Genomic DNA, 14,100 nt, shown 5'->3' with positions numbered 1-14,100 from the left:
TCAAAAAATCATTCTGGGACTGCAATGGGATCAGAAGATACAAAATAATATGTTTAACTATGTGACTGATAAAAGCCTCATTACATGAACTACGAAATGCAAAGGAGTTATCCTGGTCATGAAAGAAATATGTTAGGCACAGGGAGATCGCTAGCTGTGTGTGTTAAGCGCAGGTCCGGCATATTGTTGAGCGCCATATTGAATTCAACGCAAACATTTTAAAGGAAAGTGGGTGATGTGAAATATCAAATCAGGTTAGAATTCCACGAGAAATGAAGCGGCGAAGGTTTTTCCAAAGTATATTTAACCAGCAAAAAAATATTACTGCATGCTTGTAATAATTTTCTCATTTTCGAGGTGTTAAAAACAAAGTATCAAGAATGCTCCTAACGTGTTAGGAACTCGTCGAGATCACGCTGACATCTTGGGACAGAAAGAAGTATACGCACCATTGCATATGATTTTAATCAGCAACATTCACCAAATACTTGAATAATGGAGAATATTGGGAAAAGTATCTCAAACCATTACGTGACACTTCCTTTGGAATGAAAAATTCTTCAGTGACGATGCTAATTTTTATGTTCCCGGTAAAGTTAATAAAAATTATACGCATTACCTGTGATTTGATAATCTACAGTAGACAGATCCCAGCCGAATGGTTGTTGCTGATAAGCTAATGATGTGGTATAGTGTATGGAGAACGGGAATGGTTGGTCCATATTCAACAACGGAACCTTAAATGAAGAGGGCTTCTTGGATTTGTCAAGTGAACAGGTTTTTCATTCTTGCTTACAGGATATGCCACTTTTCCAGAGTTTTGAAACAGGACAGTGTGTGACCACACTATGTGAACGTTTTGGCAATTTCTTCATGGTAAATTTCTAGGCATATTGATGGGCAGACGGGGATCTATTAAAAGGCCTGCACATTCCCTAGATCTAACATCTTAGGAGGACTTTTACCTTCAGAAACATTTGAAGAGAATGGTGCATGCACAAAAAGTCCCTGATATTGACCATCTGAGAGAAGGCATAGTTGCTGCTTGTGATGATGTTGCACCTGCTACATTGCCAAATGCTCTATGTGAGTGTAAGAGACGTCAACGAGTGTGCTCACAGGAATATTGACAACACTATAGTGTGCATATATCGTAAGTGAAAGATATGCGTATAACGATTTGTAACCTAAAAATGAGTTGGAAAAACCTTCGCTGCTTCATTTCTTGTGGAATTCTAGCCTGATTTGATATATCACATCACCCACTTTCCTTTGAAATGTTTGCGTTGAATTCAATATGGCGCTCAACAATATGCCGGACCTGCGCTTGACACACACAGCTAGAGATCTCCCTGTGCCTAACATATTTATTTCATGACCAGGATAACTCCTTTACATTTTGTAGGGGGTGTTAAAGGACTTTTGACTCGTCGTAGTTCATGTAATGAGGCTTTTATCAGTCACATAGTTAAACATATTATTTTGTATCTTCTGATCCCATTGCAGTCCCAAAATGATTTTTTGATATGTTTTAGAGTATGGCATGAGGGACCAAATATATTTTTTCACGATTTTTGGTGATGACATGTTTTGAGATATTCAAGGTCAAAAGTGAAGGTCACGTGACAAAATTATATTTTTATCGAAAGGTGGGCTTGTTATACATCACTGGAAAGCTTGTTCTATTCCCTGTACAATAAGTTTTATTTGAGCTTTCTAGGTGAAATAGTGGTGGAGTTACAGCACATTTAGTATAGCTAAGCGGGCTCAAAAAGGGCAATTTCTGCTAACTTTGACCTTGAATAATTTAACAATTACAAGACACATGAGACTAAAAATTTTCATAGTTACTAAGTTCCATGCATAGTTTCAACTCCCCAAATTTCATGAAAATCGGAGATGGTCAGGTCAAAGGCTGTGTTGATTTGGCATGGAATGACTCAAGTGTTAGATAGGCCTACATTCTGACTTGGGTGCTGCAGAAAAATCTTGAAATACAAAGGATGCCGTGAAACTAAAAAGTTGGGAACTTCTGGCTTAGCTGCTTATAACTTACTCAGGGTTCCCACTGATCTGGAAACTCGAAAACTTGGGGAAATAAGATGATCTTTATATTTCCCAGAGTTTGTTCCCATTATTCATTCCAGATAATTTTCTGATGTACTTTATCCACTGAAATTGTTCATTTTCACTGTGAGCATGGAATTGTGTTTGTTTTCTTGACAGTACACCAATTAGAGTTATGTAACATTGCAGCATTCTTGATTAATGTGCACATTTGTGGAATTAGAAGTGGTGTGAAAGTAAGCTTTCATGTGACAGAATGAATATCAATTGATTGTTCCTGAAATGCATTGATTTCTCATAACTAGAGTCACATATTTTTCGTGAATAAAGTATCAAGATTTTGGTACAAGACTGGCCACATTTCGGGATGAAAAGCAGTATATAAAATATCATTTCAGTAGAGGCACATATTTTTGGTAAATAAAAAAGCAAAATTTCGGTACAAAAACAGTCTATTTTGGGTTCAAAAGTGGTAAAAAAATAGCGGTGAATAATCACATCAAAAGTGCTATATAAGACGACATTTTGGTTTTAAAATTGTGAATATAATCGTAAATTTGATTTAAAAACTGCACTTATCACACAAAATAAATGTATTGCTTCTAATAGCACATTTATGTAGTTACCAGTGTATTAAGTTTATTCCTGTGTAAAGCGGTCCATTTTTGCTTCTCAAATATTTACAGCAGAATTAATCAATTTTCCGTGAATTGCATAACTCACAAGATACTTCAGAAAGTGTCGCGTTGGTATATAAACGGTAAATTTCGTGTTTTAAGAGTATATTTCGCATTTTGCAGTCCATTTCGCATTATTTCGTGACAAAACAGGGTAGGAAAATACACCTCACACCTTTCAGAAACATGAAAAATGAACATTACAGCATGTTATTTCATATTTCGTGTTTTCATCAAAAACGAAATTTGCATGCCTCTACATTTCAGTCTTGGAATGGTGAATAAATCCCTAAATTTAATTTTAAAAACTACACTTATTACATAAGATAAACAGTTCCCTTCTAATAGTTTGTTTTGTGTAGTTATCAGAGTACAGTTGTAATGATGAGATCATTACTGGATCCTTTTTATGTTATAAATTGTATATATGTATATTTCTGTACTGCTTTTTTTTTTCAATTGGCCATTGGGATAGGTAGGTGTGTCCTTGGACGGCCGACCTGCTGAAAGTTTTCAGTAATGGGTTAGGTCATTAGCGGGACCTATAAATAGGAAGAGGATGGAGCAGTGGGTCTCATATGTTTGGCGTAGTTCTGAGATGTAAGAGGTATCATCTTCTCTAGGGGGAGTGGCTGGGAGAGCTTTCCTTTTACTATGTGAACCAACAGGGATCTTAACTTTCTTCCTTTCTTGTAATACACACACTTGCTGTCTTCACATTATTTCAATAGTTCATTTCATGTGGGAAACCGGGTACACATGCACACATACCTTCGGACACCTATTTTGGTACTGAAGGTTTTTTTTCGTGAAGCCTGTGGCTACACGAGTCCACACACTCTCTTCGGGATGAGTTCTAACTTTTTATGTAAATAGTTTATAACAAATAGACCTCAATATATCAAAAAGGCATTATGATGATTTGAAGAAATACCTTTCTATTGCCAATTGTCACTGCTATATTTCCACAGAACTTCAGATACTGCATCTTTTTTAACCTAGGGACAAAGTTTTAAAATGTGTGGGTGTGTATGTTGAAGGTGTGAGGTGTAAATCACATAAAAACCCAAAATAACTCCTTACACAGTGGAACCCCGACTTTACGTTCCCGGATTTTACATTTTCCCGCATTATGTTGCCGCGGTGGCTCAGTCGGTAATGCGTCTGACTACCATGCTAAAGGTCCCGGGTTCGATCTCCGGCTGGTTCAAATCCGGGCACTTTTCTAACGTTGGAAGCTGCCCCAATGCCCACCCAGCATCGAATAACATGGAAACCCTGGGGGGTAAAGGCAGTCAGGGGCATGGTGCTGATCACATCACCCCCACTCACGACCAGATCAAGAAAGTGTGGGGCGTTACTCCCGCACCCCCTATATGCCTTCATGGCGTGGTGCTAAGCACAGGGGAACACTTGACTTTTTTTTTTACTGCATTATGCATTCAATCATGGTGGTCCCAACATACCAAATGTTATAAAATTTTCCTCGATTTTACTTTTCCCGCATTTCAAGTTTTTTTCAGCTTGGTCCCCTAAAAATATGTAAAATCGAGGTTCCACGTGTTTAGTTTATTTCTGTGTAAAAGAGTTCATTTTTGCTTCTCAAATATTTGCAGCAGAATTAATCAATTTTCTGTGATTTAGATAACACTCAGGATAATTCAGACTTCGGAAAGTATTGCGTCGGTAAATAGACCCTAAATTTTGTGTGTAAGAGTTTATTTTGCAGCTCATTTTCCATCATTTTGTGACAAAATATGGTAGGAAAATGCACCTCACACCTTTCAAATACATGAAATGTGAACACTACACTGTGTTATTTCACATTTTGTGTTACCATCAAAAATTTAATATGCATGCCTGTACTCATGACAAATTGTTAATGGCTCTGTCTTGTCAGAATGCTCATTTAACTGTTAATTATTTCAGAGCATGTAAGGAACAGAACCCAAAGCCCTGAGCGTAAAAACCAATCCAAGGAGCAAGATGGGAAGAGGAATATGAGGAAACAGTCCAGGAGGGGTTTAACTAAAGAATTGTCTAGTCCCATCCACAATAGCAGGTCTATAGAAACAGCCAAGCCTGAGGAAGGTAAGTTCCTATGCATTTTTATTCTTGTATTTAATGTACAGGGTGTGGCAATAAATTGGATGATATCAAATACACCATACCTAAGACAAAATAATAGAGAAAACATACATAATTAAAACAAATGAACTACTTTATTCACTGAACATGAAATACTAAGAGAAAATACAATCCTTACTTTTTGATTTATTTGAAAACAACAGTACTAAAGCACCTGGTACACGATCAAATGACTCGCGAACAAGTCGTTGAATTGAACGCTTAAAAGGAAATGACATCAGAGACCACTGATTTTTCTCATTGGATGCAAGGTTAGGTCAAAGAATTTCTATTTAGGAAGGGTTCTAAATAATGCCATTCAAGCTTGACTGTCTACTAGAAGCACTTATTTTTGGTAAATAAAAAAGCAAAAATTTGCTGTTATAGTGGTGAAAAAGCATCATATAAAATGACATTTTGGTTTTGAAAAATGTGACTATAACTCCAAGTTTGATTTAAAAACTGCACATACTACACAAAATAAACATATTCCTTCTAATAGCACATTTATGTCGTTACCAGAATATCAAGTTTATTCCTGTAAAAAGGGGTCCATTTTTTGCTTCTCAAATATTTACAGCAGAATTAATCAATTTTTCATGAATTGCATAACTCACAGGATAATTCTGACTTCAGAAAGTGTCGCATCAGTAAATAAACTCTAAATTTTGTGTTTGAGTCTATTTCGCATTTTGCAGTTCATTTCGCATTATTTCGTGATAAAACAAGGTAGGAAAATGCACCTCGCAGCTTTCAGAAACATGAAAAATTAACATTACAATGTGTTATTTCACATTTCATGTTTTCGGCAAAAACGAAATATGCATGCCTCTACTGTCGACCAAATCAGAACACATGCTGTTGAAATTGATTATCGACAAGAAGCATCGAGGTAAAGAATGCTGTTCGTTTCTATTCTGTGGTGACGAGTTATATTTTGTGTTGATCTTAAATTGAAGTTTAGAGAGAGACAATGAAAAGCAACTATCTGCATATCTGGAAATAATGAAATTTCATAAAATTATTTTGCTGTGTTCTTATTATATTTCTGTGTTTCGGATTACATTTAGCAGGGTTGCTACGCGACTGGAAAACCTGGAAAACAGGGAAAAGTCAGGGAATTTGGTTGGTAAGGGAAAAGTCAGGGAATAGTCAGGGAATTTTTGATATTTTCTGGAATTTATGCGCATTTTGGAGTTGCAGGAGAACCAGTTACAAAATGAACGAACGGTTCATTTCCACTTCCGAATTCGGTTCTTGTGATTCCAGTCCCCCCAAAAGATTCAGTTCAGAAACTTGTTCCTCTTGTCATTATGACTTCTAGTCTGTTACGTACAAAATTATGGTTCCTTCGCATTTTAATTCTATATTTATTCACTCTCGGATCTAGGTTCTTGGATCCGTTCATTTTGCGACTCTTTCTTGTGAACCTGTTCAAGACTGGAATTTGGAGAGGCGTGAGATTTTTCCTTAGAGAACAAGCTACTCAAGACGAAACCTATGCACCAGTCATCCTCAGAATTTCTTGCGGAAAAAAATGTTGCTTTAGCTTTGTGTGTGGTGTGGAAATTTTCTTTCTGCAAGAACACACCCGTTCAGAACCAGTTCTCTTTTGATACGTGAAGCGGAGCAGGTTGGTGTTCGGACAGTTCATTGGTTTTGGATCTGCAATAAAGCTTGAAGAGCAGAATTTCACGTAACTGTCTGTGGTTGACGTCACACTGGACGGGTGCGGTCGCCGAGTAAAAACAAAGGGACTCACTACTTCGTTCCCCCCGTGAACCCTTTCTGTGAATTTGAGTTCTTCGTTTGCGACCCGTTCAGAAGCAACCTGATCAACTAGTTCATTTGCTCATTGTCGTAGTTTTTACATTGCAGAGATGTGTTACATCCCAGAAATTAGTGATTTTATGCAGTATCAGTGACGTCATTATTTGAATATGCACGTGTTTTGTGCATGTAGAACAAATTTATTTTTTAAAAACTGGTGCGAAATAGAGGAATTAAACGTACGCTGGTCACACATCATTGTTAGGTTAGGAATGTTAGTTTCATGCCGATAGTAATTTTACGTATTGTTTGCGTGTAGAATGAAATTATGCTGAAAAGTGGTGAAAATGAGCTCAAGTTCCTTTTGTTTTATTATGATTTCATCATGCTACAAATGCAACTTTTACATGGTTCGATTTCGATTTATGTCTGTTAACACATAAAGTGGCCGTGGTGGCTCAGTCGGTAACGCGTCTGACTACCATGCTCAAGGTCCCGGGTTCGATCCCCGGCCGGTTCAAATCCGGGAACTTTTACAACGGTGGAAGCGGCCCCGGCGCCCACCCAGCGTCGAATAGCATGGGTACCTGGGGGAAACCCTGGGGGGTAAAGGCGGTCAGGGGCGTGATGCTGATCACATCACCCCCACTCACGACCGGATCAAGAAAGTGTGGGGCGTTACCCCCACACCCCCTATACGCCTTCATGGCGTGGTGCTATGCACAGGGGAACACTTTACCTTTTTAACACATACTGCAGAGTTTTAGCGATTACTTAAGATTTTGTGAATAAATGCTTTTGTGGTTATGTTAGGAATGTCACATTTGGTTGTCTTAGAATTAAAATAAAGACCCTGAATGCACTCTACTAAGGTTCCAATTTATTTCTACATTCATTCCCACTAGTTTACGATACTTAATGTCACTTGTCAACCTTAGAATACCTTGTCTGTGGGAAGCGTGTATGATTGAGTAAGGTCATTTTGAAGGTTTTTTTTCAACATAAATAACTTTTCGAATCCAAATAGTGCTCATTATTTTAAGGAAGGTTCAAATTTCATGTCACAATGATTGCCAAAATTCTATGATAGTCTTCCTGCTAGGAAAATTTGAAAAAAAAATCATAAAACATTCGGAAATGTTACCATTTAAAAGACAGATTTCGATGTTTTCCGTAATATAAAATTAGTTCCAGCATGTGGAAAACTCAAATAATGGAGATATTTGATTCCTAAGTATATATTTTTTTAGGTGTATGTTTGGTCACCGGCCCCATTCAAGTTCTGAATTTCCGTAATATGTACTATTTTCAATAAATTAAAAATCATTAAACTTATTGCATATTTTCTAAAAGTACATGACCTAATTTTCTGTTGTTTCTCATTTGTATTGATATAGGCTAATTGAGGTTGTATACAGGTTACATTGTAAAGCTTTGATATATGCCACATTTTTTTATTGATTTTTTTACACCACCTTAATTGTAATGACTTAGTGAAAATGGGGAAGTACAATGGTTATTTATTTTTTTCATTGAATAGCATTATATTAATCACTTGGTAAATTTTCAGCTAATAACTATGTATATTCATATTCATAATAATTAACGTGCCTGCATATTTAATTGAAAAACATGAGGTTCAAAAGCAAAAATCATGACGACAAACATGTCTGGAAACATTTTATTTCTGGTCTGGAAAACCTGGAAAAGTCGGGGAATTTCATAATCAAAAAATCGTAACTACCCTGTTTAGACTATAAATACCGAGAAAATACATCAACTTGACATTTCTTTCGAGTTTATAATATGCCCTACATCTTCCTTTGGAAAGAAATTTATTATCTTGTTACAGCTAATCGCTAGTCTGTTTATTTCTTTCCATGCCGTACACACTGCCACGTTTTGGTAAAATGTGAACTTGTCCAATTTTTCTTTGATCATGTACAGGTGCAATTTCAGACTTTTCAAGATTTGCTGTTCAATGACTTTCAATTGTCCATTTTAAGCGTTCAATTCAAGAATTTGTTCATGAATCATTTGATTGTGTACAAACAGCTTTAGATGACCTCCATTTTGTTCCACACACTCTGTCTTTTGGGTAGGTTTCAAGTGACATTTCAGGGCCTCCCGGATGGTGTAGTGGTAACGTTGTCGCCTTGCAATCAAGGGGTCCCGGGTTCGCTACCCGGTGGAGGCATATGGCACAATGGTTCGGATCCCACTTTAAACTGTATGTCCAGTCCCCATTAGCCTTCCTGTGCATAAAGTGGACTTAAAGCAACAAATCAATCAATCAACATGTGACATTTCGCAGCATGGTCACAGGAATTTGAGCCACCTCTTCCCAAATCTGATCTCTTAAGTTGAGGGTACGTGGGTGGTGGGGGTTTGAGTACTTTTGCTTTCAAATAACCCTGTGTTTTAAATGCACACGATGAGGACACATATCTGTCATTGTTTTTGTAATATGCTTTTACTGCGAATGTGGGCTGTGCCCCATTTTTCGACTGCATCATAATTGAATGGTAAAGCAGAGGCTGCAAGATTATGCATGTTACCTGTATCAAATGTTGCAAAATCGCCCAATTCATTGTCGCAGCCTGTATAAACAGCATATACAGGGTGATTCTAAAGGTAGGGTACAAACGAAAACCACAGATACCTCCCATGAAATAGAGACGAAAGTGCCCCTTCCACTTTGCCGAGAGATGCCTCCGTGAGGAGCTAGACAACGCCGAAAACGTGTGAAAATGAACTTCACACCGCTGTACAGCCAGTACCAGTGAAGATAGAAAGGCGGAACAAAAGAAGTCAAAAGGAACACCAAAGTCGCCCATCCGAAAAACACCAGGCGGCAGCTGCGCAACGCATGCGCATGGGGTTCCACAAAGGAGTGTCCCGCAAGGCAAGTGAAGGGAAAGGGTAGCGATCGACAACAGTAGAGACAAAAGAAGCAAGAAACACACTGAGAATGCAAGCAAAGTGGAGTGGTGGGGTCCGTACGACACTCCAGCAGCCTTTCGCCCCCTCCCACCGAGCGATGTGTCTCCGGCTTCATTTCTAAGAGGTTGATTGGGCCCCATCACGACGTTTGTAAGAACGTCTGTACGAGGAACGTGGTCCTATCTGTATGTGCACCTTTCATTGGCAATAACCTCCTGTGCCCGTAGTTGCTGTGTTTGTCCTGCTGGCGCACGACCTCTGTGTGACATCCCCTCGGTGTTGCTACGGGGAATCCCTCGTCCCGCATTTGTTGTCTCCTTGGCAGGTACCATTCCCCGTTCGGTCCTCTTTCTCTTTTGTTGCACCGTGCTTTGTTCTTGCTGCGGTGTCTCCCCACTGTGTTTGGGGACTCCCCATGCGCTGCACCGCCAGCGCCGCCATTTCTGCCCCGAACCATGTACGCGTCTGTTGCCTGTTGAGTGTCACGGACCACTTTGCTTGCATTCTCGGTGTGTTTCTTCGTCCTACGTCGTCCTTTCGTGGTTCTGCAACCTCGCACTACTTTTCTCGACTGCACTGCTTCAGTCATGGTGTTTTTTTTTCCCGCTGTGCAATTGTTACATCATGCTTCATTGCTTCTTTTGTCCCTACTGTTGTCGATCGCTACCCTTTCCCTTCACTTGTCTTGCGGGACACTCCTATTTCCTTTGTGGAACCCCATGCGCATGCGTTGCGCAGCTGCCGCCTGGTGTTTTTCGGATGGGCGACTTTGGTGTTCCTTTTGACTTCTTTTGTTCCGCCTTTCTATCTTCACTGGTACTGGCTGTACAGCGGTGTGAAGTTCATTTTCACACGTTTTCGGCGTTGTCTAGCTTATCACGGAGGCATCTCTCGGCAAAGTGGAAGGGGCACTTTCGTCTCTATTTCATGGGAGGTATCTGTGGTTTTCGTTTGTACCCTACCTTTAGAATCACCCTGTATATTGCATATTAGCATGAGTCATATGCAACTCACACAGCACTAGAATCATTTATTATGCTGCATGCCATATATGTTATTTTTGGCTAATAGCATATTTATTGTTTCTTTTCTGAGCATTGTTATTATTTTTTATGAACATTATTATTGTTTTTTTTTCTGAACATTGAGACTTTTGTTATTTGTAACATGACTTTGTCATATACTATTATATCATTTGTTCAAGGAGCTGGTCAGCATTAATTCTAGGTCAAACGCACAATCGGAAAAACTCGAAAACAGTTCATGAGTGAAAATGTTTTTTTGTTTACTTGTCAGATTTAAGTGAAATTTAAGGTAAAAATAAATATGAAAGAAGTTAATGTACATCTATTCATTTGACCCACACTTGTTTGTATTAATTGTAACAGCATCACTAAATAAAATTTTCACGAATCATGTGCAAAATTTTGTCCACGGTCCCACTCTACATGTGCCATGTATGTTATAGCATGGTAGAGTGAGTTGCAACTCCTAAAGAAGCCACGCAATATAGTGAAAGCTTGAGCAATTGAAACAAACAAGCTCGTGATAAACTGGACTTCATATACTTAGTGAAATGATGGCATGTGTCTTGAGTACATCGTATCTAAGTTCAAGTCTTTGTTAAGAGCCAATCAGTAGTGACTTCTGTGACAATCTACACATGTTGTTAGTAGTGCATTGCAGTCAGGATGGATAAAAATCATTTAAATCATTTTTTTAAAAAACATACTTAGAATTGCTTGTATGGTTTTCGCTCCATACATACAGATACATGTTTTTTATAGAGAGACCTTTTTTTCTGGTAAAAGGCCCTGTAAAATATTTGAACAGTTCGATTAAAGCAAATAAAAAAAATGTGTAAATATAATTTTCCTGATTCTGATACTGTATGTATGAACCTACTATGGAAATGTTTGTTGAGTGTGTTAATGAAACTGTAATAATTTCAGTAACTTTTCTTCCAGTGAAAATAAAGCATTCTAGATGTACTATGTAATTGTAACTTAAAATATTATTTATAGTCTTTGTAGCTGAATTTTGGCAATTTCTTAAATGATAGTTTGCAAGATATTAGCTGTCATGTATATTTACAGTTTAATGATGGACACTATTTACAGTTTGACATGTAATATTTTGTATATTATTCTACACAAAACGTTTGCTACATTTTCATATAAAAATTATTGAATTTTAAATCATTTCCTTTCGTATGATCTTCACTCCAGCAGTATATATATTTTGTTTCCTTTCTTTTCCTTTCTTACAGCCTTATAAACACCATTAAATGATTACAAGATGAATGTAGTTTCACCAAAAGTGATTATGATATCTATGAAATCCTTATGTACATTATTCTATACATTATTAATAGAGGCACATATTTTTGGTAAATGAAAAAGCAAAATTTCTGTACAAAAACTGAGTCAATTTCGGGTTCAAAAGCGGTAAATAAAATAAAATATCGGTGTTATAGCGGTGAAAAATTGGATGAAAAGTGGTATATAAAAAGACATTTTGGTTTTAAAATTGTGAATATAATCCAAAATTTGATTTAAAAACTACACTTATTCCACAGAATTAACATTTCACTTCTAATAGCACATTTATGTAGTTATCAGAGTATTAAGTTTATTTCTGTGTAAAGGAGTCCATTTTTGCTTCTCTAATATTAACAGCAGAATTAATCAATTTTCCGGGAATTGCATAACTCACAGGATAATTCAGACCTTGGAAGGTGCCGCGTCGGTGAATAAACCCTAAATTTCATGTTTAAGAGTTAATTTCGCTTTTAGCAGTTCATTTCGCATTATTTCCTGACAAAACATGGTCACAAAATGCATCTCACACCTTTCAAAAACATGAAAAATTAACACTACAATGTGTTTTTTTTTTGTTTTTTTTTTTCAAATTTCTTTTTTTCGTCAAAAACGAAATATGCATGCCCCCTAATTATTAAGTTCAAGTTATTTAAATCTTGATTTAAACCAACATGATTTAAATGAATCCACGTTGATTGCAGCATTGGTAAACTTTTATAAAGCATTTTATTGTGCAAAAGCTTAGCTACTTATAACTTACTCAGGGTTCTCACTGGAAACTGGATAACCTGGAAAAATTGGGGAAATCAGGTGATTTTTATATTTGCTAGCGTTTGCTCCCATTATTAATGTAAGATAATTTTCTGATACTTAACCCACATAAGCTGTTCTTCTTCATTTAAGTGTGTACTTGTAATATTTGCCCTGGAGAAAATTGAACTATGCAATATACCCCTTAGAATGAAGTAACATTGAGTATTCTTGATAAATATGCACCTTCGTGGAATTAGAAATGCAGTGCTACAGAATAAACATTAGTTGATTGTTTTCAAAATACATTTGTCATAACTAATTGTTAAGGACTCTTTGTCTTGTCTGAATGCTGATTTTTCTGTTAATTATTTCAGAGAATGTAAGGAACAGAACCCGAAGTTCTGGGTGTCAAAACCAATCCAGTGAGCGAAATGTGAAGAAGAATGCTAAGAAACAGCCCAAGAGTGGTAAAACCAAAGAAGGGTCTAGTCCTATCCACAATAGCAAGTCTAAAGAAACGTCAAAGCCTGAGGAAGGTATGTTCCCATGCATTCTTGTATTCAATATATTAGTGCCATGTTTATATTGCACAGATTTATAACGAATAAAAGATCAAAATTTCATTACACTTGAGGGAAGCTCTTAAGTAACTCTTTGCTATTAAAATTATGAATAACATTGCAAATTTGGTTTTGAGGCTACTCTCATTACACAAAATAGAAATATATATATTGTAATAGCACATCCCTGACTTCTTACTTACCTTACCCCATGACGCTACAGCCCTTGAAGGGCCTTGGCCTCCATAATGACCTTATTCTAGGGATGTGACAAAGTTGAAAATTTACAGATGCCGATGTACTCACCGATAATTTTTGGGACCTATACCGATATTTAACAGATTCCGATACATAAGATTATTAAACAGAAATGGGATGTTATTTTCTGCATGACAAAAATAAATTTGCTATGTACATTGTATATACATATATATTCTCAAGAGATGCGAATGTACATTTGCATGTACAAAAGGTTATGTGAACCTAGAGATTTAACATTAGTACACAAGCAGTTCTTTGAAATGCAAAATGAATTACTGTTCTGCCAGATTCAACTTCAGAAATACGAGATTTGGAAGCAGTTCAGGAGGTAACCTACTTCTTATCGCAAATCTGTTCAGCAACACTGAACACTCAATCATTGAATACTGATGCAGCAGGTATTCCTAAGTATTTTCTTAGCACTTGCTTCAGGTTTGAATACTCATTTTTGAATTTCCAATACAACAGCAGATCCTGGTTCAGCAATGTACTGTTTTATTTCCGATTTTGAGTTAGGTTGATCCTCTGAATGAGAGTTTGCAATAATTTTATTAGAAAAACTCTACAATAATGACGAATCATAACCAAATTTTCAATAAATCTTACAAAACTAGAATATAT

At 37.0% G+C, this 14,100-nt stretch overlaps 1 protein-coding gene across 3 annotated transcripts in view; it reads left to right on the top strand.

Moving 5' to 3' along the window:
* The window catches only part of LOC145979478 (uncharacterized), a 94,957-nt gene that overhangs the window by 43,369 nt on the left and 37,488 nt on the right, over positions 1 to 14,100 (top strand). For 2 of the 3 annotated variants that reach the window (XM_083112396.1, XM_083112395.1), the window contains 2 exons: positions 4,674 to 4,835; positions 13,033 to 13,194. In XM_083112396.1, coding sequence (XP_082968522.1) covers positions 4,674 to 4,835; positions 13,033 to 13,194 — 324 coding nt within the window. The remainder of the gene's footprint in view (positions 1 to 4,673; positions 4,836 to 13,032; positions 13,195 to 14,100) is intronic. The other variant, XM_083112397.1, reaches the window with a different exon arrangement.

Source organism: Lepisma saccharinum, chromosome 26 (genome assembly GCF_977018435.1).
Source record: "Lepisma saccharinum chromosome 26, izLepSacc3.1, whole genome shotgun sequence".
NCBI classification, from domain to species: Eukaryota; Metazoa; Arthropoda; class Insecta; order Zygentoma; family Lepismatidae; genus Lepisma; species Lepisma saccharinum.
Note: the sequence above shows the minus strand (reverse complement) of the source record. Positions and strands in the feature narration are given on the sequence as shown.